The sequence below is a fragment of the Argiope bruennichi genome, chromosome 4, assembly GCF_947563725.1.
Source record: "Argiope bruennichi chromosome 4, qqArgBrue1.1, whole genome shotgun sequence".
Lineage (NCBI taxonomy): Eukaryota > Metazoa > Arthropoda > Arachnida > Araneae > Araneidae > Argiope > Argiope bruennichi.
Window position 1 is genome coordinate 127765050 of NC_079154.1, and position 27724 is coordinate 127792773.

Consider the following 27724-nt stretch of genomic DNA (forward strand, 5'->3'; position numbering starts at 1 on the left):
TTTGTTGAAGTAAATAAACTCGTGACATTTTTTTTAGTATATCTTCATTAGATTATGCATTAAGCAAGCATTACCCAAAATTAAAGCTAGTAAATAATAAAAGGATCTAAAGAATTTTGAAATATGTATGAGTTGTTCGGTTTATTTTTTTTTAATTAAATATATCATGAATGAAATTTATTTCATTTGATTTTAATAACACATTAACACATTTAGTACACATTATAATCTCCACTGAAAAAAAAAATGAATTGCACTTTTATACAATTACGGTTGAGAGTTGTTCACTTCATATAAGAAATACATTACAATTACAAAAATAAATTTGTATTGGTAACTAACTTTGATATTAGTATATTTTGAATATCTTATTACAATTTATAACTGTTTTTCTTAATTCATAGATGATTCCTTATAGACTCAGCAAAGAAAAAGGTTGCTATCAGTCTTAATCAAAAACATAAATTTTATTATCTCATTAAGAATCACTTTTATTTTTGAAGAAAAGTAAAAAAGATTTCATCGTTTTTGAAATCTAAATAATTTCCAGCATTTTTCAACTGATGAAGTGACAACTGATATGGAATACGTGCCACAGTGCTTAAATTTAAGTAAAAATATTTATAAAATAAATTGTCTAAAGATAATTTTATTGAGAAAAATGCAGGAAAACAAATAAAATGTGTCATCCTCAATTTGTGACTGCATATTTCCAATCTCATTAGATTAGATAAATTATTTGTCGCTCCATCGCCTTTTTGATATTGACTTATTATTGGTTCCTATTAATCTGCATCAATTTGTCGTTTCGTTAACGTCACGGAGTTATCGATTTTTCTCTTGCTGTATATAAATAACATTGCTTTGTCATAACCCGCCACCTGTTGGAAGAAACTCCGAGATTGTTCTGCGCAGTCATCGCGGATAGGCATAACCACGCAAGATCCGGGACATTCTCAGTTTATCCGGCAGCCGGGAGACTTCCTAGGAATTTTATTCGCAGATTGTTTTCTCTGCTGAGCAAGAAAGAGAATTTTCACAGCAGTAACTGGATGAAATTTTCATTCAATTATAGTCCTTTACATGTCAAAATGAAATTAACACTTCACTCCATTAATACTTCAGACGAAAAAAGATTTATCGAACATACATGCTCTGTAAGTATTTTTTTTTCATACATTCTTACTTTTTTAAACGCTTTCATCTGACTTTTTTCAAGTTTTTAAAGATGGAATTGTATAATGGAATTCCATTTATGTTAAAGTTCTAAGATTTTATGCAGATTTATGTCTTTGTAGAAGTAAAATATTTGAATATTTTTGAATCCATCATTAATGATTTGTCTGATAATTTACGTAAACATTTACGTATAGTTGACATTATCTAGTACAAGATTTGAGTATTGTGAATTTTTATATTCCATAATATTTTTAATAATGAATTAAAAATCTGAAACTTAAGATTAATAAAAGCCAACCTTTCTTAAAAATATGTTTTAAAATATAGAGGATTTAATATTTTTTTAATGAAAATCGAATCGTGCAAAATAAATATCATTTGAATGAAATTCCTTGCCATGCATTTCAAGTTAAAGTATGTCATAAATTTTATTTTGATTCACATAGGGTATTAGCTTATATATGAGCGTTACTTCAAACTGATATACGCTTAGCGTAACACTTTGAAACGCAATGAAACGGTCGCTTGCTGCAGCGTCTTTTGTTGAATTTTCTTTTCAGCCTCGCTGCCATTATTGGACCTCAGACCTGCAGAGAAACTATTACGTTCTATCTACAACATATTAAATAGAACAAATTTAACAACCTTTGGGATTGAAGATTTTAGTTTAAAGACAATCAGTTTGTGAAAAATGGCTCATGACTTAGCTTTTCTTATGGACCAACTGAATCTTAAAGGATTTGAACAGATTATATTTATATATTAATACATATATATAATTGGAAGTAATTTAATTTAATTTGTGATTGAGAAGAAATTTGAATGCAATAGAAATTTATATAGATATTACTAGGCATGAATTGCTTTAAAATTATAAAAAGAAAATTATGCTATAATTCAATTGGGCATAGTTAAAAATTTTGATAAAAATACTCGCACTCACTAGAATATTGAATAAATTATTCTTAATTTTTTTATATAAATTTAGACTTGATTTAGCAATAGTTTATAATGGTTAAAATTATGGTTATTACATTTCCGATAGGAGTGGGAAATGCTCGAAATTTAAAAATTAAAGAGTTTCTAAGTTCGAATTTAAATTTGTAGGAAATGCTTTTATGAATGCAATCTAATTGACATTATTACATGCTAGTCACCTTTGGCGACAAATTAGCTTTTTGAAGTAGTTCGTTATCATTGATTTCATTTAAATCCTTTAAAAATAACTGCACACCCATGAGATCAGGAATTCTTTTTTCTAATGGACAAACTTTCCAGGACATCATGGCTCCATTAAAAATGCAAATGTGTGAATCATCTATTTTATAAAATTCCCACAATTGTAATTTCACTATTTTACCAATTTTCTTTTTAGATATTATATATTAAACAAAATCTTTTTCAATAAAATTCCAAAAATAAATGAAATTCATACAATCAGATAGTTGATAAATAAAATGAAAGTGGTTTGAGCTTCGAGATAACAATATAGCCTGTTGTTAAAAACGCAAATTGCTGTTACGCAAAAAAATATTCATAAAATTGTCAAAATTCAGCAAAATTAAACACAATTATTAAATTTATCACAGAAAAGAAAATATTTTTTAAATATTAAAATGGTTTCAAATTTCAACTTAAAAGCAGAGAAACCAAAGTTAGCTTAATTTTTAATTAATTTAAATCATTAAAAATTATAGCTAAGCTGTTTATTCTAATTCCCCTAGGGGTATATATGTCATACTTGGTCGCTATTAGTCAAACGATCTGCCCTTCTAGAAGGCCAACCATCACACACACATGAACATTTATTGTTAGTATAAATGAAGATAAATAAGTTTGTATGTTGATGCTGTATATACCAAATCCTATGACCTAGATCTTCCAATTTCATCTCAGGTATACTTTGGAGGCTGGGAATGTGCACATAAGATCAAACATTTGAAAATTTTAATTAATTGAAAAATAATCTGGATTCTGAAATGATCAATTTTAAATCATGCTAATTTATTTCGAAATATTCTTTAGTCTAGATTTAACTAACTTTTGAACTTAAGTATATTTTGAGCAATATTTTCATTGATTTGAATGAAATCGAAATCGGTTTCCTTGTTTCATTAAATATATGATGGCATGATTTTCTTCTACTGTTGAATGCTAACGAAGGATTCAGTTTAATACATTAGTAGTCGAAAAGACGAATAAAAAAGCGAAGTCACAATAACACTAAATAAATTTAGAGATGAACCAGACGTAATAGTGTTATGATGTCGTAGAAAAGGTTCCCCATTAGAAATACTCATATGTATAAGGATCAGAACATATGCCAGACTATTAACATAAAACATCTTTAATGTCTGAAAACTTGATGGAATCATGGACATGGCGTTTGATCTGAAAATTTATACGAAATTAAAAATAACCAATTTCTTCAACCATCCGAATAATCGACAAAGCAACAAGTTATTAAGAAAGACAAAAACTCATCTCCCTCGAACATGCAAGAAAGTCCCCAAATTTTTATATAAATATTTGCTGGTAGGTTGTTAAGTAGCGAGTAAGTTACCTATAGTGTACTTGATAAGTTTGAATGTTATAAGCAAATCATTTTGATTTAACAACAGAAAAAAATCGCATATTTTTTCAAATGTAGTGTAGTTTTTATGAAATTCCACGTAAGCATTATGATCAGTAAATAAAACTGCTGATAAGAGTTACAAATCAATATCGGAGATTTTTTTATAACTCAATGAGACCATATTCTCTATGACTTTGTAGGAAAATTCGAAAAAATGCGTAAACCCACAAGTGTCTTAATTATTTTGACCTTCAGAATATTTATGAAATTTCAAAAACTCATGCAATTCTTTTATCATGTCTTGAGTTAATACCATTTCATTTTATACTGAAATTATTTTAATGTAAATATATTTTTAATTCTTTTGTAGCATTCGGGAATCCATAATGGAGAGATCCGGCTCTTCTTCGTTGTGTTAGCGGGATGATAACGCACGTTGCAGGGCCAAAAGGTAAATATCACCTATGCTGCAATTTGTTTTAAATATAAGAATTCTGTTATTAAAAAATATTTTTAAATTACTAAAATATAAAGCCAAAGGGTTTCAGAAAATAATGAATAATAGTTTTAATAGAATATAAAGTTTTTTTTCAGATATCAGAATGCGAAACAGAAAGTTCTAATAGTGATTTATACTTTATTATCTATTTACATTAAATTCCTTCACGGGAATTGCGTTTAGTTCATAAGGTAGAAGTGAGTTTTGGGAAACAAATACGTAATATAGCTCAAATATTTTTAATGCTATACTTGAGACATCAATGAAAAAGTTATGGAAAATGAATATTCTTTGAGTATAATGGCTGAAACTGCTTTAATTTTTCTGAAAACAATTTTTAATCATTTTTTCCAATCATATCATTTGCTATAGCAAAAGAAAAAAAACATAAACTATTCGCATAACGCATATGTATCATTTTTACCTCTTTGCTCTGTTTCACATACTTTTGTACAGCCTATGTCTCCACCAGCATTACGATACGAAGCAGTATCGACAATATTTTTTTTTTCACCCACTATCATCTTGTATGGTAGTCGACTCTCCGCCGTCAACGAGAGCGGTCGTGCTTACTGTCCTCTCCCCAAAGAGCGTACTTGAGTCTCGCATCATCTTCTCAATTAGTGAACTTCTTCAGACTGCGATCTATCTTCCGTTATTCTTTTTACACTTCGATAGTGAGTCTAGTGTTCATGCACAGTGTTTTGTGCCTGCTACAAGATCATTCATTGCTCGACCATTACAAATCTTGTACCTCAGAGCTATTGTACGAGTCGACTGGAGTCGCATCCAGAGGACAAATTGAATTTTCTCATATCTATTGCTGTTAAAGGATGCTAGGCTAAGACCTCTACAGGCAAATGGGGTAAGTGTTCCCTAAATATCTTGTACTGTTAGTGTGTGTCATGCAGTATAGGTACATTTGTAAATCTAATTTATAAATTATATGGTCGTTTTTTTTTTTTTTTTTAATATTTAAGAATTTAGTCACGTTTCCTGTTACCCTTGTCGACTTTATTCTCTCTCCAAAATTATTTTATTGTTCCCAACTTCCTTCAAAGCCCATAAATCATATCTAAATTAATCATGTTAGAGAATTCAAGGGTTCAAATTAAACTATCATCTATATACTTTTGTTATTTCGTTGCTTATTTTTAAATAATTTTATAAATCATTGTTTCTCTGCAAATTCAATAATCTGTTGAATATATTTCTGTAAGTCGAATTTACGCTTTAATAAATTCTTTAGTAAATATCTTATCAATATAACTCTTTCATCGCACTTATTAGCAAGGTATTTGCAATCACGTAAAGTCAAACTCGATTCAATTACTTTATTAAGTGATTTTTTATAAATATTTGAACTAAAAAGTTATAAGCAACCCTCATTAAATATTTTCCTCGTCCCCGATCGTAGGGAAAAATTTTCAAGATGGATATCAACACTAACTGACAATAGAAATAGCTATAACTAGCACTTCCAACTCCTTTGTAAATTTAAGACCAACCGATGTCCCCTCCTCACTATGAGAGGAGAAGAGAAAGGGAAAGGGGGAAAGAAAGGGGGGAATGTGTTTAAGTACCATGCAGGTGGTATTTGGTCAAAAGGCAGATTCGCTGTCATTCAGCTGAATGGCGCAGGGGACACTACCGCGCTGTTTACAGCTTTCTCTTTGTTTGTTTTATTTTTGGGGGAGAGGCGCGATGACTTCTAAGAAAATAATAGTAACGTGTCATTTTCTTTCTTTCATATCCTTGCCTCTGAAACACCTTTTTTCTCTCTCTCTCTCTCTCTCTCTTCCATTCTAAATCTGTTTGGACAACGATCGTGTTATACTTGTTGTTTAGATGAGTGCCAATGGATTCTTATACCCCAAACGGTTTTTCGCAAGAGTATAAGAAAAGAGAAGGCAGAGGGGAAAAAATCATCAGTAAAATATCTAATAGAGTGGAAATCAAGGTCAAAGAATGACGAACTCCGGGAATGCGCCCTTTGTTATTTATTATTATTATTATTAGTAGTAGTAGTAGTGGTAATAATAATTTTACTTTATTTTTTTTTCTCCCTCTTATAGACGGCACATTTCTGCCTTAGCGCAATTTTAATGTTTGTCGCTCTTACCTTATTTTATGTTTTTTTCATTTATATTTCTTATGTTTTCCAATTTCTTTTTAAATCCATTGTTCGCCTTACTTTTCTCTCCTCGATCATGTGTATATGTGTATGTGTATGTGTATATGTATGTATATGCATATATATATATTTATATGTGTACGTGTGTATATATGTGTATGTGTGTGTATATGTGTATGTACGCGTATATATGTGTAAGTGTGAGTATGTATGTGCGCATATGTGTATGTATACGTATATATGTGTATGTGTGTATATATATGTATGCATATAAAAGAGAGGCGAAGTGGCGGAAAGGAGCAAAATACTAATAATATTTAACACTTCTAAGGGAAGAAATTTGTTTAAATAATTTTTGTAAAAATAAATAAATTGATGAACTAAATTTTTTTTAAAGTTGTTCTTAAAGAAAAATTCCCTCTTTTTTCACAACACATTTCTAACAATTTTTCTAATAATAAGTAAATTGGCAATTATAACTTTCTTAAATCCCATTTAATTATAAATAACTCAGCCAGGCACCTGAAATTTTTCCTTCAGTTGAGCCGAGAAATTATAATGATATTGGTAGTAGAATGTAATTACCCCCCCCCTCTCTCATTTAAAAATATTATATGTGTGGGATGTTTTAGTGGAGAAGGTTGCAAATTGGGGTAGTTAAGTTACATCCACACATAAAGAATGAGCGACGACTTTTTTTATATAAAAATAAACATCTTTTAATTTTTAACGCTAACACATCGACAGACAACAGATTTTTTGAAAGACCGGAAATTTTACCTTTTTAATTCGCACAGCTTGCGCGCTTGATCGTAGATAACTGCTTCGTACTTCCGGTGCGCAGTTAGGAAAATAGTTTTTCGAATACAGTCATTTTGATGGAAGCAGGATCGCCACAGTACTTCCCCCTCTAGTAGTGCAGCAGGCACTGAAGTTAGAGGTAACGAGTGTTGAAGTGAACTCGTCGGCCAGATCTGGTCACATAAGGTACTGGAGTAGAATTTGTAGGTGACACAGGACTCGATGGAGACAGTTCAGGTACTGGTTTTGGTGAAGTCGGAACTGCAACTGGTGGTGATATTGCTGGTGCAGAGGACTGGTGAGAGTTCTCGAAGAACGCAGGCTTTAAGCGATCAATGTTGATCGTGGACTGTTTGCCGTTCTTTTCAATTGTGAACATTTTATCAGTTCGTTTGAGTACGAGGTATGGTCCATCGTATGGCGCTTGTAAAGGTTTTTTAACAGCATCGTGGCGCACGAACACATGTGAGCAAGCGTCCAGAGCTGGATGAACGAATACTTTCTTGGTGTCATGAGGTGCAGTAGCAACAGGTTTAAGTTGATCCATCAAGGTCCGTAAATTTATTAGGAACTCATGAGGCTCGACGTTAATTGAAGGGGATTCAAAAAATTCTGATGGTAGTTTAAGGGTTGAGCCATAAACTAGTTCGGCCGATGTGCACTGTAGATCTTCTTTTAATGCGGTTCGGAGTCCGAGCAAAACCAAAGGAATTGATTCGGTCCATTTCGTAGATGCATGACATCGGAGGCTTTGTTTAAGAGATCGATGGAATCGCTCGACTATTCCATTGCTTTTTGGGTGGTATGGGGTCGTTCGGATCTTTTGGACACCCAAGAGTTTGCTGAGCAAAGAAAACAAGTTGCTTTGGAATTGTCGTCCTTGATCTGTCGTGATTATTGAAGGCAAACCGAAGCGTGAGATCCAATGAGTTATGAATGCACGCGCAACAGTTTCAGCAGAAATATCAGGAATGGGAATTGCCTCAGGCCATCGTGTGAAACGATCTATGCAGGTAAGTAGGTATCCGCAATTGTTTGAAGGTGGAAGAGGTCCTACGAGATCTAGATGAACATGATCGAATCTGGCTGCAGGTAATTGAAAAGATTTAAGAGGACTATTGGTGTGTCTAGCTATTTTAGATTTTTGGCAATCTAGACATGAACGGGTGAAATTTGAAATGTCCTTTTGCATGGACGGCCAAAAGAATCTCTCTGAAATCAAATGTTTAGTGGCACGGATACCTGGGTGGGAAATATTGTGCAAAGATAGAAAAACTTTCTTTCGGAAAATTTCTGGGACGTAAGGTCTAATTTTGTTTTGCTTGACATCACAGTAAAGTTTAGATGAATTGGGGTCGGTTGAGAGAGGTTTTAAACAAAGTGACTCTTTGCCAAAATAGTCTGAAGTTCTTCATCAGATGCTTGTGCTTCCGCCATGGCAGAAAAGTCTATTTTTGGTAACTGTATTTCATTAATACGAGATAAGGTATCAGCTACAACGTTTTTTGAGCCCGATACGTGCCTGATGTCGGTGCTGAATTGTGCAATGAAATCAAGGTATCTTAGTTGTCTTGGAGAAGAAGAGTCAGATTTTTTGGTGAAAGCAAAAGTAAGAGGTCGATGATCTGTAAATATTATGAAATTTTGACCTTCCAACAAGTGTCGAAAATGTTTGATAGTTGCATATATCGCCAAAAGTTCCCTATCATACGTACTGTATTTACGTTCTGAGGGCGTAAGTTTTCGGGAATAAAATGCCAGAGGTTGTTGACCATTAGACGTAGTTGTATGGAGGACAGATCCGATGGCTGAGTCTGAAGCATCAACCATGATAGATAATTGCTGGTTAGGTGAATGGAAGTTCAAAGTAGCTGCATTTGCAATATCAGATTTGCATTTTTCGAAAGCTTCTGTAGTGAGGTCAGTCCAAGGAACAAGTCGCTTATCATTCTTTTTAGAGTTTTTTAAAAGTTCGTGTAGGCTAGCTTGAGTCTGGGCGGCATGAGGCAAAAATCGACGGTAAAAATTGAGCATGGCCAAGAAACGCTTTAGCTCAGATATATTTTGAGGTTTGGGAAAATCAGAAATGGCTTGAACTTTTTCCGGTAAAGGTTTCACGCCTTCAGATGTAATTAGACAACCTAGAAACTTTACCGATTGCTTCCCAAGGACGCATTTTCATATAATTTCACAAAACTGCTTTGAAATACGAAAATACAAATAATATACTGATAATCAGAGTAAATAATATGAAAATGCTAATCCAAATTATATAACAGAAGTTCCGATGGAAATTATTTAGGCTGTGAAAATAGAAACAATATTCAACGATACGCTTACCGCCATTAGGAAGAAATGCGCTATGGCGCCATTTAATGCATAAAGAAAACTGGGAAAGTTATCCTTTCACTTTTCGAGTCACCAAATGTGGGATGTTTTAGTGGAGAAGGTTGCAAATTGGGGTAGTTAAGTTACATCCACACATAAAGAATGAGCGACGACTTTTTTTATATAAAAATAAACATCTTTTAATTTTTAACGCTAACACATCGACAGACAACAGATTTTTTGAAAGACCGGAAATTTTATCTTTTTAATTCGCACAGCTTGCGAGCTTGATCGTAGATAACTGCTTCGTACTTCCGGTGCGCAGTTAGGAAAATAGTTTTTCGAATGCAGTCATTTTGATGGAAGCAGGATCGCCACATATGCATGAGTACGCATACATAATTTACATATGGGTTTACAAATCAATTTTCTCCACTTTCTTTTTAAGTACGATCATTTTGCAAGATAAATGTATTTTTTATTCATATAAATATCAACATTTTATTAAAATTTATCAAAGTTTTCAAATAAGATTTTTTTTCCATATTATCAAAGTTAAGTTTTCTTATCACCAAAAGTTCTTAAAGTTTTTCTTGTTAAGATTTATCGTTATCATTCATCTTTTTATGATCTGCCGTATTATTTTTTTTAAAATCTCTTAAACTTGATTTTTTCTATTTTTTTAGCCATTAGCTATAATAATACATTAGCTCAATTATATTTAAATATATCATGCAATTTTTTTCTTCTTTCCTAATCAGTTTCCACAATTATGGGTTTTTAATGCTATTGATTCACCGCCATATCAAAATTCTTAAAATTAAAGGGGTAAGGGGGGAAAAAGGGGAAAGTAAGATATAATTCAAAGTAACGGCAGTAATAAGATTTGGTAGTCAAGTATCTGTCCTTTTTAATTCCTCATGCGTGGCCTGGAAGCGTTTTCAGGCTCTTTTTCGCAGTTGTAAATTCCCCAAAGGGAAATAGAAAATATATATTTGCCTGTAACCAATGAGTAAGATGAAATTTCTTTTCCGGACATTAGTGCAGTTTCAATTACATAATAGTTGCACTAAGACTGTTCATAGACCTGTATTGCATGACACACACTTGGTCGGATAAAAGGGGAATAACTGCCCCAGTAGCCTTTTCTGAATTGATTTTGCATCAAATAATTTAACAGCTCTTATTTTTTGTTTATTCTTTTTACTTCAAAAATCCATATATTTCCAAGCAATAACAATGGAAGCAATAACAGATGAGTTGCCTTCTATGATGTTAGACCCTCCATCTGATGCTGATATCGGTTTATTACCACTTAGAAGAACCAAATCCTCTACTTCTATATCTCCAACAACATCAAATATTATAAAAAATATTCCAACTGGTGATAAAAGTATTCCAATGAAAGAACTTTGCCAGAGACTCCGCAGCTTAATCAACAGTCGCCCATCAGATGGCATGCGCTCCCATTTGCCAGTATCAATTAAAATGGAAGCTAACCAAATCCTAGACGTTCTGCAGGATAGAATCTCAATAAACAATAAAAAGGAAAAGGGTATAGAAGTGGCAACCCAGGCAACAATTTCTCCAACGCATATAAAGGAAAAGGAGGAATATAGAAAAGCTAAGGAAAAATTACCTCGGGATAAGCAGTTATCAACAAATGCCATAAAGAAGCCTTCCTATGCAGAGATGGCTAAATTAAAAAATAGAAAAAAGAAACCAACAGGGCTTCTTTATCCAACAGAAGAAAACGACAAAACTATTGAATCAATTCTAAGAGAAGAATTGAAGGAGGACGGGCCCAATTTCAAAATCAGAACGGTGAGAAAACTTCAAAATAAAGGGCTGGCTATTGTATGTGACAAGGAGCAGGAATTTGACCAATTGAAGAAAACAATCGAATCTAATGATTCTCTTAAAAAGAATATAACTGTAAGATTGCCAGGAAAAAGATTACCAAGTCTAATAATATACGATCTGCCCAATGACACTACAAATAAAGATGTCCAAACGGCGATGAAAGCTTACACTAATATGCAGGAGGATCTGCGACTCCGATTCAAAATGAAAGGCCGCAGAGAAGGAACAAGCCATTGGATTCTGGAAACTCCCGGTGAGGTTCTCCATACGCTTAAACAACTTAAAAAGATTCCTATAAACTGGTCCATGTACCAGATGAAAGAATTCTTTCATGTCAAGAGGTGCTCGACTTGTCAAGCCTATGGCCACACAGCCTTTTCAAAAGAATGCAAGTTCACTACGCCTTTTTGTGGTTGTTGTGGTTATAGACACCACAGCAGAAGCTGCAGAAGTGAAGATTCCAACTGAATTAACTGCTACGAGAGCAACAGATTGAGAGGTACTAACTTCAACGTGCGGCACAAAGCCATCGACAATCAATGCCCCTGCTACCAAAAAGAGGTAGCAGCTTATAAAAAATCAAGGGACTATTATTAGTATGGACAGTATTAATTTTGAAAATTCTTCCTTTCCCTTTAACATCGCGACAGCCTCTACTCAAGACCCACTAAAAATACTCCAAATAAATTTAGCTAGAGCCAAAGCATCCACCAACCAGCTTCATTTGACAGCAAGCACGATTAAACCGGATATCATCCTAGTGCAAGAACAATACCACTATAACAACGAAATCCGTGGAATTCCAAATTCATGGAAAACGTTTAGTTCCACTAACCAGAAAGCTGCAATTCTCATCCCGTCAGCCCAAATAAAACCTGCTCTATTGGCAACAAAAGTGAACGTGGTAGCTGTAAAAATTCAAACATCCTCCTATCCCATCACAATAATTTCTGCCTACTCCTCACCAGCACAAGATGTCAGCACAACTCTCCAAGAAATCCAAGAGATCATTACCAGCCTCCCGGAGGAAAAGATTATCATCGGCGCTGATCTCAATGGGCACAACACCCTTTGGGGGTACAGATCCAATGACAACAGAGGCAATGAAGTCTTGGATTTTATCTTAGCAAATAATTTATACATCTTAAATAAATCAGATGCTCCACCAACTTTCCAAAGAAATAACAGCATTGGCTGGCCAGATCTGACATTATGTTCCCAATCAATTATAGACTTTTCCATTAACTGGGAGGTTCTGGATGATATTTCCTTAAGTGACCATAGATATATACAAACAACAATAGCATCCACTATAGCTAACCAGTTCTACAAAAGATACAAGACACGCCATGGGAATCATCCTAGATTTCTCAATATACTTGGTAAAGATATTTATTATCTAGAAAATAAAATAGCAACAGCAAGAAATTCCAGAGAGCTAAATGACGCTACAATAGTTCTTCAAAACTCTATTATTAATGCCTGCAACAAAACCTTTAAGATCAAAAAACAGCTTTTGTTAACGAAACCAAACTGGTGGACAGAAAAATTGGAAATTAATAAAAAGAAAGTAAGAGCACTAAGAAAGAGAGCACAGAGGGCACCAGAAATTGAAAAGCAGTGGAGATACCAGATCTTCAAGAAAGAAAAAACAGAGTACAAAAAACATATTAAAAAAGCAAAAAACACGGGCTGGAGAAATTTCTGCAGTTCAGCCTCCAACCCATATGGAAAGCATTACAAAGCCGCCTTCCGGAAATCTGTTTTCCCATCTCAAATTCCATACCTGATGAACAGTGACCCAAAAGGAAGTCTGAAGGAAGCAGCGCAAACCATCTTGGACCAGATTTCCCATCTCCTGCTATTTCAACTAACTATAATTTAAACACTTCAACGCAGCCACTTGACCCTCCATTTTCCCCCCAAGAAATTTCTATGATTATAGACAACCTTCCGTCAGGTAAAGCTCCCGGTATTGATGGAATTGACAACCTCCTTCTTAAAATTATACACAAGCGCTTTCATAATATCTTCCCAACTCTCTTTAATAAGTGCCTAGAATTAAGTTGCTTCCCAGATTCCTTGAAAATAGGAAATATTATATTATTCCAAAAACAAGGAAAAGATCAGAGACTGGCATCTTCATATCGACCCATTTCTCTCCTGCCAACAATCGGGAAGGTGCTAGAGAAATTAATGACCCAAAGGTTAACTTATCATCTTGAGACCACTAATAGCCTCAGCGAGCGTCAACATGGGTTTAGGGAAGGTAAATCTGTAGACACAGCCATCCATGAGCTGATAAACAAAATTCAAGCTGCAAGAAGAGAGGGCAAGCATGTCTTAGTGCTCTCTATTGATATAAAAGGAGCCTTTGACAACTTGCAACACAAAGAAATTCTCAAGAGTCTGGATGAAAGTCCCTGTCCTTTAAACATCAATCGCCTCTTTCACAGTCTTCTCCAAAACAGGAAAGTGACCCTAATGACTCCAGAAGGTAGGGCCATGAAAGATCAGAAACAAGGCTGCCCTCAAGGATCATGCAGTGGTCCCGCTCTCTGGAATCTCGTAGCCAACGAAATTCTCAAGCAGGTCTGGCCAGAAAATGTACACATCCAAGCCTTTGCAGATGATTTTGTACTGGTTATCGAAGCGGACACAAAAAATAGCCTGGAAAGAGAAACTGAGCTTGCAATAGCCAAATTTAATTCCTGGTGCTCAAATAATAAACTTTCCATCTCCACGGAAAAAACAACCCATATTTTATTCAGCAAAATGGCGAGAGGTCCCAGAATCATGTGGAATGGAGACATCATTAAGAGAAATAAATCTATTAAATATCTAGGAGTCCACATTGATGACCAATTAAACTGGCTAGAACACATAGAAAAACAAGGAGAAAAGGCCATTAAAATGCACCAAAACCTCAAAAGAATCGCTGGAAGCACATGGGGAATCTCTCAGAAACACAAAAGAGTTCTTTACAAGACAGTAGTTGAGAGAATGCTCGCCCATGGTTCATCAGCGTGGTGTCTAAACCCAACATATAGAATGAAGAGGAAGCTCTCCACCATTCAGAGACCATTTCTTCTCTACATTTCAGGTGCTTACCGCACAACTCCAACAACAGCGCTACAAACCATTCTCGGCATTCCACCCCTGCACCTGCAATTACAGTTTGAAGCCAGACTAACGACAATATATCGCCTAAGAATCCCTCTTCCTCATAATATAACAGAGATACAACCAGAAGATCTAGAGAAGAAAGCAACTGGTTGGTCTACTCACCCTTCCCAGCATCTCAATCCCAACCAAATTTCATTGGAAGATGAAGGAATAAATTTATCTCAAATAAATAATATCAATATCTTCACAGATGGCTCAAAAACAGAACATGGAGTTGGAGCTGCGTTTTGTGTTCTGATCAATGATTCCTGGTCCTACCACTGGTCTGCCAAATTGATTGATAATAATACCGTTTTCCAAGCTGAACTCACTGCACTTCATGAAGCAGTAAAATATACATCTCAGTTTTCTAACAACAATACTTTTAAAATACATGTTGACAATAGAGCTAGTATCATGGCATCTTCAAATCCAAAGAGCACAAACCAAAAAGCAAGAGACATTTTTGGTGTCCTGCTTTCAAAACCAACAATAAAAATTTCATGGGTTAAAGCACACGTGGGCAATATAGGCAACGAAAAAGCAGATCAACTGGCAAAGGACGCAACGCAAAATGGGCAATTCTACATGCAAACAAAGATACCAAAACCACATATAAAAGCCCTCCTCCGGAAAAACATGCTTGAGGAATGGCAAGGATATTGGAGCAATGGTGTCACAGGCAGAAAATTTTTTAATATCTTACCTTCAGTCAACCTTAATCCCACTAACTGGAACAGAGAGGAAATTATTTTCTTCTCAGAACACGGCCCTTTTCCTGCCTACCTCAAAAGGTTCAACCTGTCTGAGAGTGACCAGTGCAGTTGTGGTGGGATAGGCATCGCACTTCATTATGCTACGGAATGCATCCTTACAATCTCCTGGCATATGAAAAAACCATCACCAAGCCATGAACAGGAATGGCTGAAAAGAGTCGCCGGCAACTTCCTTTCCAGACAAAAAATCCACAGTATAATTAAATTTATAAGTGGAAATAAAGACCTATTCTCGCCTCCATAGCACTCAACATCAAGTCTCATACCAAAAAAGACTAAGGGAAAAAACAAGCACTGCAGTCTCCTGTCACACATTTCAATCAAACAGAGATTGTCTTCATTTCCATTTCTCAAATCATTTTCCATCTGATTTTTTTTTAACTTCATCCTGATCTACTATAACATAAAAAATGTGAACACAGATTATATGTATATTTTTACAAATTTTATCTCTCAATCTGCATTATATTTCTAAGTTGGAAAAAATTATGTAAACGGTCTCATCATAATATAATTTCTTATATAATTGTAAATTTTGTAAATAGTTATTTTTGTTTCGTTTTCCTACTGTAAATATTTTGTTAATTAAATAAAATTCCCGTAACATGCCTACCAAACCGTTCAGTGACCAGAATGGTCACGGATACGGGGGTATGAGACGGCGTTCTGTTCTATCATCTTGTATGATTTATATGTCTGCCATGTGATTCAGTACATTTACCGATGCCTGAACCAAAATATTAAAACCTGTAATTCGTACTTCGCAATTGTGTCTGCTTTCTTTCACAATTCACTGCTGTATACAAAAATTAGCTTTTTCTTATTGCATCTTAATGTATGGACATCACTTTAAGTCCTCTAATGCAATGATATGTTTGGAGCACAGCGCAAACATCCTATTCACAGAGACTTTTGAGCTGGACGATCTGGAGATCTCCTGAAATGAGCAGTGTTGGAGTGGGTGAAAGATTCCAAGGAGCGAGAACGACTATTTCGAAGGGGAATGACGGGATGAACCAGTTGATATCAGAATTATGATGCTGTATCTAATCTTTGATTGATTTCAGGTTTTATGAGGTGCAACACCGTCTATAACAAAAATTTAGAATTATTTTTTTAATTAGAGAAATTATTTCTAACATGAGAAGACAAATAATTTACACTCTTGAGCACTAATTAATTTATTTCATCATTCATTTGGAAATGATACACATTATTTAATGTAATTTAGATGTAACATCTACATCATTCTGAAAACAAATCAAAGAATTCTTTTATTGCACATTCTGTAAGGAAAGGAACCAATAAGGAAAATATAAGTATTTTTTTATTCTTTAATAAACAATAAAATCAATAATAAATTCTTTTCTTATTATTCCAGGAAAGGAAGAAAGAATATATTGGATATGATTTCATGAGTTGTAGTTGTTTTTCTGATTCTTTCTAAGCGGCAAGGAGCAAGCTGATGCTTGGCTTTTATAAATATTTAAATCTTCTTCTTTGTTTTTTAATTCTTTTTTGCTTGATTTTATCTTGAATTTATAAACTCAAAAAACATTTTAAATGTTTTTAAAAGAATTCTTTCTTTCAAAAATCTGTTCAGAAAAGGATTTAAATAATCTTATTGTATTTTGAACATAGTTTATGATGATGAAACCTTAGCTTCTTTGGTTACACTAGGATTCATTTCAGTAAATAAATGTTTGGTTATGTAATAAATAGAAATGTAATTATTTTAATTGCTTTTTAATCAACTTAGGTAACATATAAAAAGTTTTTAAACTGGTAATGAAATCCGAAATGGGGAAATGGATGGACAAAACACTGGTTTTCATAAAACCATAGTTGGCAAATGAAGCCTTTTTGCAATGTATAATTCAATGAACGGGCCCTTCCCATACTTTCTGAATATGCCCTACAAAAATTCAACTCCTCAAGGACTGAACCAATAATTTCGACTTCAATGACTGTATCATTGATACGTACGGAAAATGCAGAGATTCGGTTTTGTTTTGAAATTTAAATCCTTAATAGACGCCAAATGTTTAAATAAAGGTACCTTTTTGATTCAATTTTAAAATTTTCGAAAACCATAATTAAATTAAATTGCTCATAGTGAAAAAAATTACTTATATTTGAAATTTGTTTTTATATTTTAAAGTGTACAGGGTTTGCGTTTGTTAATTCATATAGTTAACAACTTACTTGCTTTCAGTTATATATTTTTTTTACACTTCTTATGCTAGGGATTTCAAGGAATCCGTAAAGGACAGAAAGATTTTAAAACGAAAATTTTAGATGCATAAATTATTAAAACTTTATTAACTTCTGACATAAATGGAAACATTTTTAAATATGCAAAAAAATTGATTAATTAACTAACAAAAGAAATAATTTCAACAAAGTCTTTCTGTTCTGGGAACAGTAAAGCCCTTTTAAGCCCTTCAAAATAGCGTCCCGTATAGTCAAGGAGGTAGTGTGTACCTATATGCTAAATTTATTAAAATATAAAAAATAATATAAAATTTGAGTCCCAAAACTATATTTCAGAGCAGAATTTTTTTCTGCAAAAATTTAGTTTAAACTAATTTGAAATGATCCCGTAACTATTGTATTGCACAATCGTTTAACTTTTTGAAAAGGAAATGTTTTTTTTTTTTTTTTTTTTTTCGCTCAGAAGCGTTTGACCTGCCCTTTATTGGTCAGACAGAGAAATCGGGTACATGGCGGACATTTGCGCAAAGTTGTAACTTTTTGTTGTTGTAAAATCGTGAAATGTGACAACCTTCTTTATCCTTTTCTAATATCTCTAAAAGCGGAAAGTTGATACCCCAAAAGTGATAAATCGCCAATTTAATGCCCTTGAATTTTGAGTCTTCGAAAACCCCAAAATTAAATAACATTTTGTTATCGCTTTTTAATAAAGTAGCATTATATATTTTTACAATCTAAATGAAAGTATCTAATGGAAATAAATATTAAGAATTAAGAAGAAAAAATAAAGTTTGCATATCTCAGAATATAATTCAATCATTCGCTAATGGAATGGAGACTTTCCTGTTTAGAACATTACTTTATCGAAAACTGTCGAAACGCGTGGTATGACATTTGTAAAAACCCGTTTCCCAGTTGTTGTTGTTTTTAACACCTGTATGTTGAATCATTGCCAGTATATCAAGTTAGTTTTAAAGTTCATTTTATCTGAATTAAGGGAGGATTTGTTTTCGGTCGTACGCACTTTGTGATCTTTGGACAAAAATTCAAAATGCAATTTCTTCATATCACAAGTGGCGAACTGAATTGCATATACACAAGCATTGTTTAACTCATTAAATTTTATAAATTTCAAAGAAACAATTGCGTCAGTTCTTTGACATTTTATAATTGTCAACGAAATACGCTGTAATTTCATGGTTTTGCACTTTTAATAATCTTTTAGCATATGAATAATTCCCTGAAAAATTACAGTAAAAGACTCTCTCAAAAATCGTCAGATGTATTTAAAAAGGGTCAATGTTTTTGCCTTTTAATATTTGAGAAAATTATATAAAGAGAAACGTAAAGTTTTTCTTCTGTACAGAATAATGTACGAAAATATATTACATGCAAATACTTTTCAGTTTTGGCCGCATAAAAATTCAATTTTTGTGGCTTTTTATTGTCATTCTTTATAGAATTTAATGAAACTTTCCAATTGGAAGGATATGTATAACTGCAATAGTATATTTTTCAACTTTTTTGACACCCTCTCTATATATATTTGCATAAGAATTTATATACTTCCTTTAGATAACTACTTACTACTTTAGAACCTTATTTTTTATTTAGTAATTCTGAAAAAACAGCTTATTGACAACAAGAGCAAATGATAAGAAGAAGAATAAAATCTTCATAATCATACATCTTCCGTCTAAACATGAACATTTAATAGATGATCGCAATATATCTGCCTATTTTGAACTAAATAAAAATTAGTGTTATTTCAAAACTCTATGTGAAATTATAAAAAGAGCTAAATAGCTTGAGCTTGATGGAATTGAATACCGAATTATTTAGAACTTTTTATTAGATTCTTTTTTTAACTGGAGATGCAATTCAACTTCATTCATTTCTTAAATCTGAAATGGGAAAGAAAGTCCCTTTGACGGAAATAAATTATTTTTATTAATTGAAGATGCAATTTTCAGTTCCACTTTCATTTTATATTTTCTTAATTTATTGTTTAAATCATTACCTGTTTACTTTTTTGCTGTTATGTTTGACAAATACTAGTATCAAATATATTTTACATTTAAAAAATGCATCGAAACTATAAGAAGTCTAAAACATTTTTATCTGAAGATAATAACTTTAGAATTTTTCACATTTCTTCCAGAGCTGAAACAAATTGCATTTTCATATATAAGAAAAGAATCAAAAGATGCATTTAAAGTATTATTTTTTGATAGTGTTAAAAATATTATTATAAAATGTTTAATCTTCGAACAAAAATTGAATTCTTTTAGCGGTTTTGTCATTGCTACGCGAATAAGATGTGTGTGATCTGTAAAGATTAGTCATGAAGATAGTTAAAAAGGATTCTATATTATACTAGAAAATTATTAATATAGTTAAATTAAATTCACTTCCTCAATAAAGTTCTGTAAATTAAATATCAGGAAGAGAATTTTATTTTCTATGTTGTAATATAATCTGATTTTAATGTATTTATACTGATTTTTTTGTCTATTTTGTGAACTAGCTAAAACTGTTCATATTGCGTGCATTTTTATTTTCAAATTGTTATAGTTTATCTGTCTTAAGATATAAATTTTGTAATATTATAATAAAAAAGTCTGTATTGATTTTGTCTTTGTTTTCTGCCTTTGTAACATTTTTACATATAATTTCTTTCCATAGAATATGTGTACCGATTTGAGAATTAATTACATTAATTTCATATGATTCATGTACTAATTAATTATTTCCTGGGTAATTTAAATGTTGGACAAAATAGTAGGCGAAAGATTTATCCAACACACATTCACACATAAATTCTGAATCTTTGATATAAACTTTATAAACCATTTGTCAATTTGTATTGCTGTTCTTCGGCATTAAAATTTTAAATTATGTCCCGTTAAAGAATATATACCATATATTAAGAGTGGAATATCTGTTTGCTTTTCCGTCAAAATTAAAAAACTGAATTATTTTTGGAAAAAATCGTGCATAAACCTTTTAAATGAAAACAAAAGGACAACTATCGAGACTGGTCTCACCGAAACCTTTCTCATACTTCAACTAAAGTGTTATATCCTCTAGCATAAAATCATGGGCCTCCAGCAAAGTCATAAACGTTATCAAATATTTATTTTTGGAATCCTACACATGAGAATATTTTCCTTCTTAGTCTATTAAAGAAAGACAAATATACTTTTCGATAGAATGTTTTTCGAAATTATAATTTGATAGAATGTGTCTATGGAATTATAATTTTTGATATAAAATTACATACCAAATTTCATTTATCAAAGTTCATTACGTTTCTAATTTACACATTTGCCTGCGTACAAACGTACGGACCGACAGATTCCACCGTGGATGAACTTCATTCAAAATGTAATAGAGTTCAACCGTTTGAATTTTAAAATTCGGTGCGAAATGCCATCCGAATGTTTGTAGTTGATCATTTGTTATCCGTCCGAGCAGACAGATTTCTTGCAAATGGATTTGATTCAAAATGTAAGAGAAATCCCAGATTTGTGTAATGATCACGCACCCAATTTCTGCTGTCTAGCTTAAAGCGTTTGAGACTGAGTGGAATCCCTGAAGGTCTGAATTGTGAAGATCCGCCAAAATCTCGAATTCGAATTTTATGATGATTACGATACTTTCTTGTTATACATTACAGTATAACCGCTTTTGACCACCATCAATGAGTTTAAAGTTTCAATGGGACAAAAATTTTCATATGAATCTTTAAAACATAATTTGGTCTTATTGCTTCCCTTAACAAATTATTTATAGTTGTCATTTTTTTTTCATACATGTAGTCTTATATAGGTTTTAGTCCATTAAAACGATAAACGATTAAAATTTTATTAAATGTGCACCTCGCAGAGATTTTTTTTTTCTTTGAATTGTAATTACTTAAATGTTAAGCTGAATTTTTTGCTTAGCTACGTGATGGCAATTGCAATTGCTATTTCTATTCACATGTTAAGATGTGTAATTTTGCTCAGTGAGTAATATCTGTAAAGCGACAATCAGTTAAAACAGTCAGTCAGTTTATTATAAAATTGGTAGATGTAGAATTGATTAAAAGTATTTTTCTGAAGAAATTTTTATACCGAAACTGGCGTACTATCTATTGTCATACTTTTCTTTTGTATTTGTTTATGGAAAATGGCGCCTGATACATATGTATGGTGCAAATGAACACATTTAGTAATCGGCGCTGTTGATTCAAGTATATGTTTGTTAGCCAGATGGTTTCCCATGGAGGTGTGGTGAAAGCTTATAAGCCAGTTAAAGCTATGCTACCCGAGCAATTGCTTTTGCATCGTGATCATGTTATTGGACTAAGAACCATAAGGTCCCAAGTTCGATCCTCGTATCACAATCCGTCACATTGGTTACCTCGGACGATGAACCTTCATCCTTCGTACAGCTGTTGTGGCGCCATCTACCCACATCAAACCAAAGTCGTCAGACTCACTTGACACAGCAACAACAACCACACACGCTACCCATAACGCTTGGCGCTACTCAAATGGGTACAGGCACATTAGAATCAACCAGCTGAAACATCACCACTCATCAGCCATATCGTTCGTCTCACCTCCGACTCACTGGAGGGAGAGTCTGTGGTGAAAGCTTATAAGCCAGTTAACAGCTACGCCACCCGAGCAATTGCTTTTGTATCATGGTCATGTTACTGGACTGCTAACCACAAGGTCCCAGGTTCTATCCTCACTCAATCCAATTCGCTACAGACGTACACAATGAATCACGTATATACTTCGGAGAACGGGAAAAAGTACCTAGGAGAGACTTTTGATATTTTAATGAAAGAAATTTGATACCTCTTCATTGTAATGTACAAATATATTGCACAAAAAGGATTTTTAAATGTCTGAAAAATTCTATTTAACAATACTAATTTAGTTGTCGGGCTGATATAATAACAAATTTCGGATAATGGAATTGACGTTGCATTCTGCGTCGTGGCAAACTACGATATAATACACAGATTCTCTGCAAAAATGCGAAATTTTAACATAGTATTTCAAGTAGAATTTCTAGCTTTTCCACAAGCCATATTATAGGGTACCAACCTTTCTCCACTGCACATAACAATATTAGCTTGACAATCAAGCTAATGTGCAAGAGATTGCTAATCCCCAAAACTGAAATCCAATTGTGAAGACCATCTGCAAAAGTTTAATCGCATGCACTCTATTCACCCTCTTTGCAAACATAAAATTCTGGGCCTTGGGTAAAGCCATGCAAGGCAATGGTGAACAATAATTACGAAATGTAAATCTTTTGCAGAAATCTAATATTTTAAATGAATCAATCGTGCGAATATGTATTTTGGATTCCTTTTTTTTTCCCATCCCATTGGAACCATGTTTGGCACGAAACTGTAGTTGTAGTCACAACATCACGTGTCGAATTTCATTACTTATTTCGTTTATATGCATATGAAAGAACAGACAGACAGATGATTAAGCTTTTGACAGATTTAATTCAAAATTTGATAAGAATTTACATTTTTGATTCAAAACCTGATTACCAAATTTTATTTATCAAACCCTCTACGTTTTGTACTTATCGAATTCATTTCTACTCGAACAACCAGACAAACAGACTTCCTCTAAAAATGTATTCCGTTCACAATTTGCCAGAAATGTACAAATTTAGTCTAAAATCCATGTACCAAATCTCATCATTCTAGTTGAAAGCCTCTTTGAATGATCGTGTTCACATACAGAGATACGTACAAACAAATATACATAATGCCAAAAATTTATTTTTTTGAATTCACGGAGGTCTGGAGAATTACGTTTCTTCAAAACCTAGAGTTCGAATTTTTTGACGATGGCAATACTTCCTCGATACTTCGTAAGCGTATTTTCTATTTATTTCACTTATTTCTTATTTTTACTATTATTTACTCAGTTGATATTTATAAATTATATTTTTTACTTTGTTTATCCTTACTGCACTGCAGGACTTTCTTTATGTATTGTGACTTTATGCTCAGGAATGTGTATATATTTCACCATTTTGTGCCTACTTGCTGAGGAAATCGTGATGAAGCAACCTGTTCTCTCCCGTCCGAACGGCTTAGGCTACGTTCCTTGATTGAATACTTCGTGTATGAGAAAATAAAAATGAATTATGAACAAAGACTAAAAATTAAAAAAATGGTTAGAAACAATTCCTTATTTGTAAATTAATAAGTGTTTTTAAAAATAGTTTTTATCAAATTCTCTTAAAATGATATAATTGCTCTTGCAGTGATAAAAATTATTTCGAAATAATAAATTCTTTATTCACATTTAATTTTACAAAGTATTTTTATATAAAATTCCATTTTATTCTCCATAAACAAATTGTGTTGCATCAATATTTCGTATTCAAATAATGCTTTGATTCATACAGTTTATCTATTCAAATCATTCCACTGAAAAACATTTCGTTAGGACGCACATAGAAAATTAAACAAGATTTACGTCAACTTCTGACACCGGAAAAATACATTTTATATACAAGCAGGAAATAACAATACATATGTACTTATGGACGGATTCGTAAGGGCTTTCAACTGGTCACTTAGATCAGTTGTTTTTCTAACAATAATAATAATAATATACTGATGACTTCATATAAGCTCTTAACACAAGTTCGCAGTTTTTAAAGTTGAACTTCAAACTGTATGAATATCTGTGGAAATTAACAAAACTTCCATTTCAAAACTAGAACTCAAGAAATCGGAATAAATATCTCATCAAAAGTAGGCAATAATAAGCATTGAAACTTATCATAAAGCATACAGCATTTGGAATTTTCTTGAAAAACTAATTATGCTTCCTTTGAAATCAAGAATCTCTTAATTTTATTAAGAAAAATATAAATAATAAGGGTTTATAGAAAGATTAATAAGTTCAAATTGCAAGAAGCAAAACTTATCCCATTTGAAATACTTTTCGAGAATTCTTTAAAGTAGTCTGATATTTCATAATAAACTAAGGAATATGCTTTAAAATATTTTTGCATAGATGCACTGGTTATTTACATCTAGCATGATTCCTGGAAAAAATAGGTCAGAGATTTTTTTTAAATATAAAATATAGAACATTACGACAAAATAATACGCAGGTATGAAAATATTTTCTCTACATGACTATTAGTTACTACTGAATGAATATTTCAGTGTTTGAATGGCTGCCTATTGAAGATTGTACATGGCCATTAACTCATACCGAATAGAATTTACTTTAATACTTTTCACTGTTTTAATTAAGATGAAAAATATCTCCGAGAATTTCTTGTCTCATTTTTCCTTAGAGAAACATTCTCTCTATGAAGGACTCAACAAACACATTATTAATCACTTCTGTATAGGTAAAATCGTCAATTAACCTGAAAGAGCCTAAAGCTCTGCTTTGATATGTTGTAAAGGAAGGAATAGGGTAAGATTCACATGACGCCTATCTTTCAAATTAAAATATTTCGATTAATGCTTTCGTCATTCCTAGCTGTTTGAGCAAGTTCTATAGGACATTTCTCTACACAGAAAGAAGAGTAATGGACATATGGCCAGATTAAGCCCAAAGTCCATGAGGGACAGATAATACAGAGAGACAACTATCAGAGAAAGCTCTTTGTTTCAAGAATCAGAAAAAGGATAAAAAGCCATAACCTTTCGAATTCCTCATCTTAAAAAAAAAGTCAAGTTTCTACCGTGATATGTTGGAACTGGACGTGTGAGACATGCTACACAACATACTGATATCATCGCTGGATACCTCTCCGCCAACCGGAAACACCTTAATGAAAGGCGCAGCCCTCATAATAACCTCCACAGCATCCGTCCTCCCTAGTTCTTTCAGCTTGTCCAATAGACAGGATACGGTACTGGACGGTTCTTTCAGCCATTCTCGAAGGATTCTGGATGTTGGACTCTCTGCTGGATTGTCTCCAGGATCTAGGTGAGGCAGCATATCTGTCAACCCAAGCAAGACCGCAAGCATGCACCAGTCCCTCCCAATGGCCTCTGGAGGGTCCAGCAAAGCACAAAGTTTTTGATGGACTGGTATCGGAAGATGGGATGCATGCAGCTGAGGTCCGAGAACTACCCCACCACCAGCATTGTTATTATTGGAGCCGACAATATCTGTCGATCCAAGGCAAATGACATCAGCTAATTGCTCTTCAACCGACCCATCCGGAGTCCGGACTGTGCCGGAAAGGCCGTGCTCCAGAAGCCCGGTGAGGAGGCTGTGAGATGGGTGGCTGATGGGCTGGATCTCATGTTGGCACAATTGAGTTGGGCTGATGGCATGTCGCTCGCACAGGAGGCCGGGACACATTTCAGAGAGTGTGGTATCGATGATGCCCAATAAGCTGGACAGGAAGTAGAAACTAAAAGAGAAATAAATGTTTATTATATGTTACAGTTATATTTGTTAAATATTAAATTGGTATCTGAAGATACGGTTAGCTGTTTTATTGGTAGTACTGTAAAAAGTACTGTTTCCTATTCGAAAAATATGCAATTTTTAATATAATAAGTGAATGATTGATCCGGACTTTATTAATTATTAATCTTTTGAACCTGACTTTATTGTTAAGTAAAGTCGGGTTCAAATTATAATTTGCTGATTACGCATGGCTCATAGCATTATGTTGACCATTTATACCTTTTTCAAGATTGAACCAAATGGACTCTTTTCGTTAAATTCATGGGATAATAAGCTGTGTCAATATTAAATGGTTACCAGTGTTGGGTGATATTTTCTCAATAATGTATCATAACTCATTAAGAAAATCAGTAGCAAAGGTCATAAAAAAATTACTAAAAATCTTAAGAGAATGCAATAAAACTAAAACTTTTTTTTCAATTCTAATTTAAAAAAAAAAACTATATATTAAAAGCTATACACAAATAAAACTTTATTTTACTGAGCTCTTATAAATAAAGATTTAAATAAAATATCATAACTTTTATACCACTCAATGAGAATATTGTATTTCTGTATATTTTTTAAAGACGTTGAGAAAGCTCACCTCTCAATTCGCATGAAGCAGGGAGCCCTGACCTTGACGTCAATGGATTCTCCGAACTCTCCCAGAGTGATCTGACCTTGAATGCTACTGCAAGTGAAGTTGCTGCCCTGTCGCCACTGTTGCAGGACACAGTCTGAAGACACATGGTTTTGCGAATACCGCCTCAGTTGTACCTACAATATATGTTTACATATTAGGTATTTAAAAAGGCAGAAAATGAGCTAATTTTGAAAATTTCCTAAAATTAGTAATATTTTAAAGGAAATAAAGTACTGGATTTTCACATCATTTTATTTAATTATATTTGTTTTAATATTCGAATAAATGAATTCTTCTAATCCATTTTCCATTCCCTTACTAAGATGCTAGATAAATTCAGCTATTACTCTGATAGTATGAAACGCAATCTAGGAATTTCGAATTATTATTTTGTTATTAGCCACGTTGATATCTACAGATACTACAACTAAAACAGCATATTTTGGCTACCATAATCGCCCATGAAGAAATGTTTTGCCGTCACTTCTACACCTTATGACAAGAATCTTGGCACTTTCAGGTATCTAGAAATTTTATTAAACCACATATTAAATTGCTGCCGATTGACATGATACAAGAAACTAGATGTCAAGTTCATTCGTTTCTGCATTGAACATGATCGTTTCAAACAATTTCATGAAGTTTCAAACGTGATGAGCAATATCCAACTTGCTTATCATGTCACACTGATTTTACAGGCATCCATATTTTAATAGTATGTCAATTTTTTAACTACCATCGTCATATTGTCTTGAAACAGTTTCTTTAAAAATTCTTGAATTCGTAGAACTTCCCAACTTAAGATTTTAAAAAGAAATGGGATTTTTGCATCTTACCTGATTTTACACATTTTTATGACACCGGATTTTGAATTTCATTCAACAATGCTCTTTGATATTTATTTTTATATAACATTTTCTTTGTTATTTTCATTTTTTTTTTATCTTTCACCTTCCAATTTTCACCATACATTTGGCACAGTGTGGCCAAATCTGACTCTTGTGCCAAAAAAATCCAAATCCTTATGTGCAGGAATTATGAAATTCTATGCACTTCTAATGTCCATATGACGTTAGATTTAAAAA

General features: G+C 33.0%; 1 protein-coding gene and 1 long non-coding RNA gene across 2 annotated transcripts in view; one reads left to right on the forward strand and one right to left on the reverse strand.

Moving 5' to 3' along the window:
• Nucleotides 1–1012: 1012 nt before the first annotated feature.
• Nucleotides 1013–26652, forward strand: LOC129965542 (uncharacterized). The gene is made up of 3 exons (XR_008784224.1): nucleotides 1013–1157; nucleotides 4125–4205; nucleotides 26584–26652. It is a non-coding gene; the product is annotated as an uncharacterized LOC129965542 (long non-coding RNA).
• LOC129965540 (death-associated protein kinase 1-like) overlaps nucleotides 23870–27724 on the reverse strand; it is a 112610-nt gene continuing 108755 nt past the window's right edge. The window contains exons 19-20 of the mRNA XM_056079515.1: nucleotides 26601–26773; nucleotides 23870–25955 (exon numbers count right to left, since the gene is read on the reverse strand). Coding sequence (XP_055935490.1) covers nucleotides 25271–25955; nucleotides 26601–26773 — 858 coding nt within the window. The 3' untranslated portion in view covers nucleotides 23870–25270. The remainder of the gene's footprint in view (nucleotides 25956–26600; nucleotides 26774–27724) is intronic.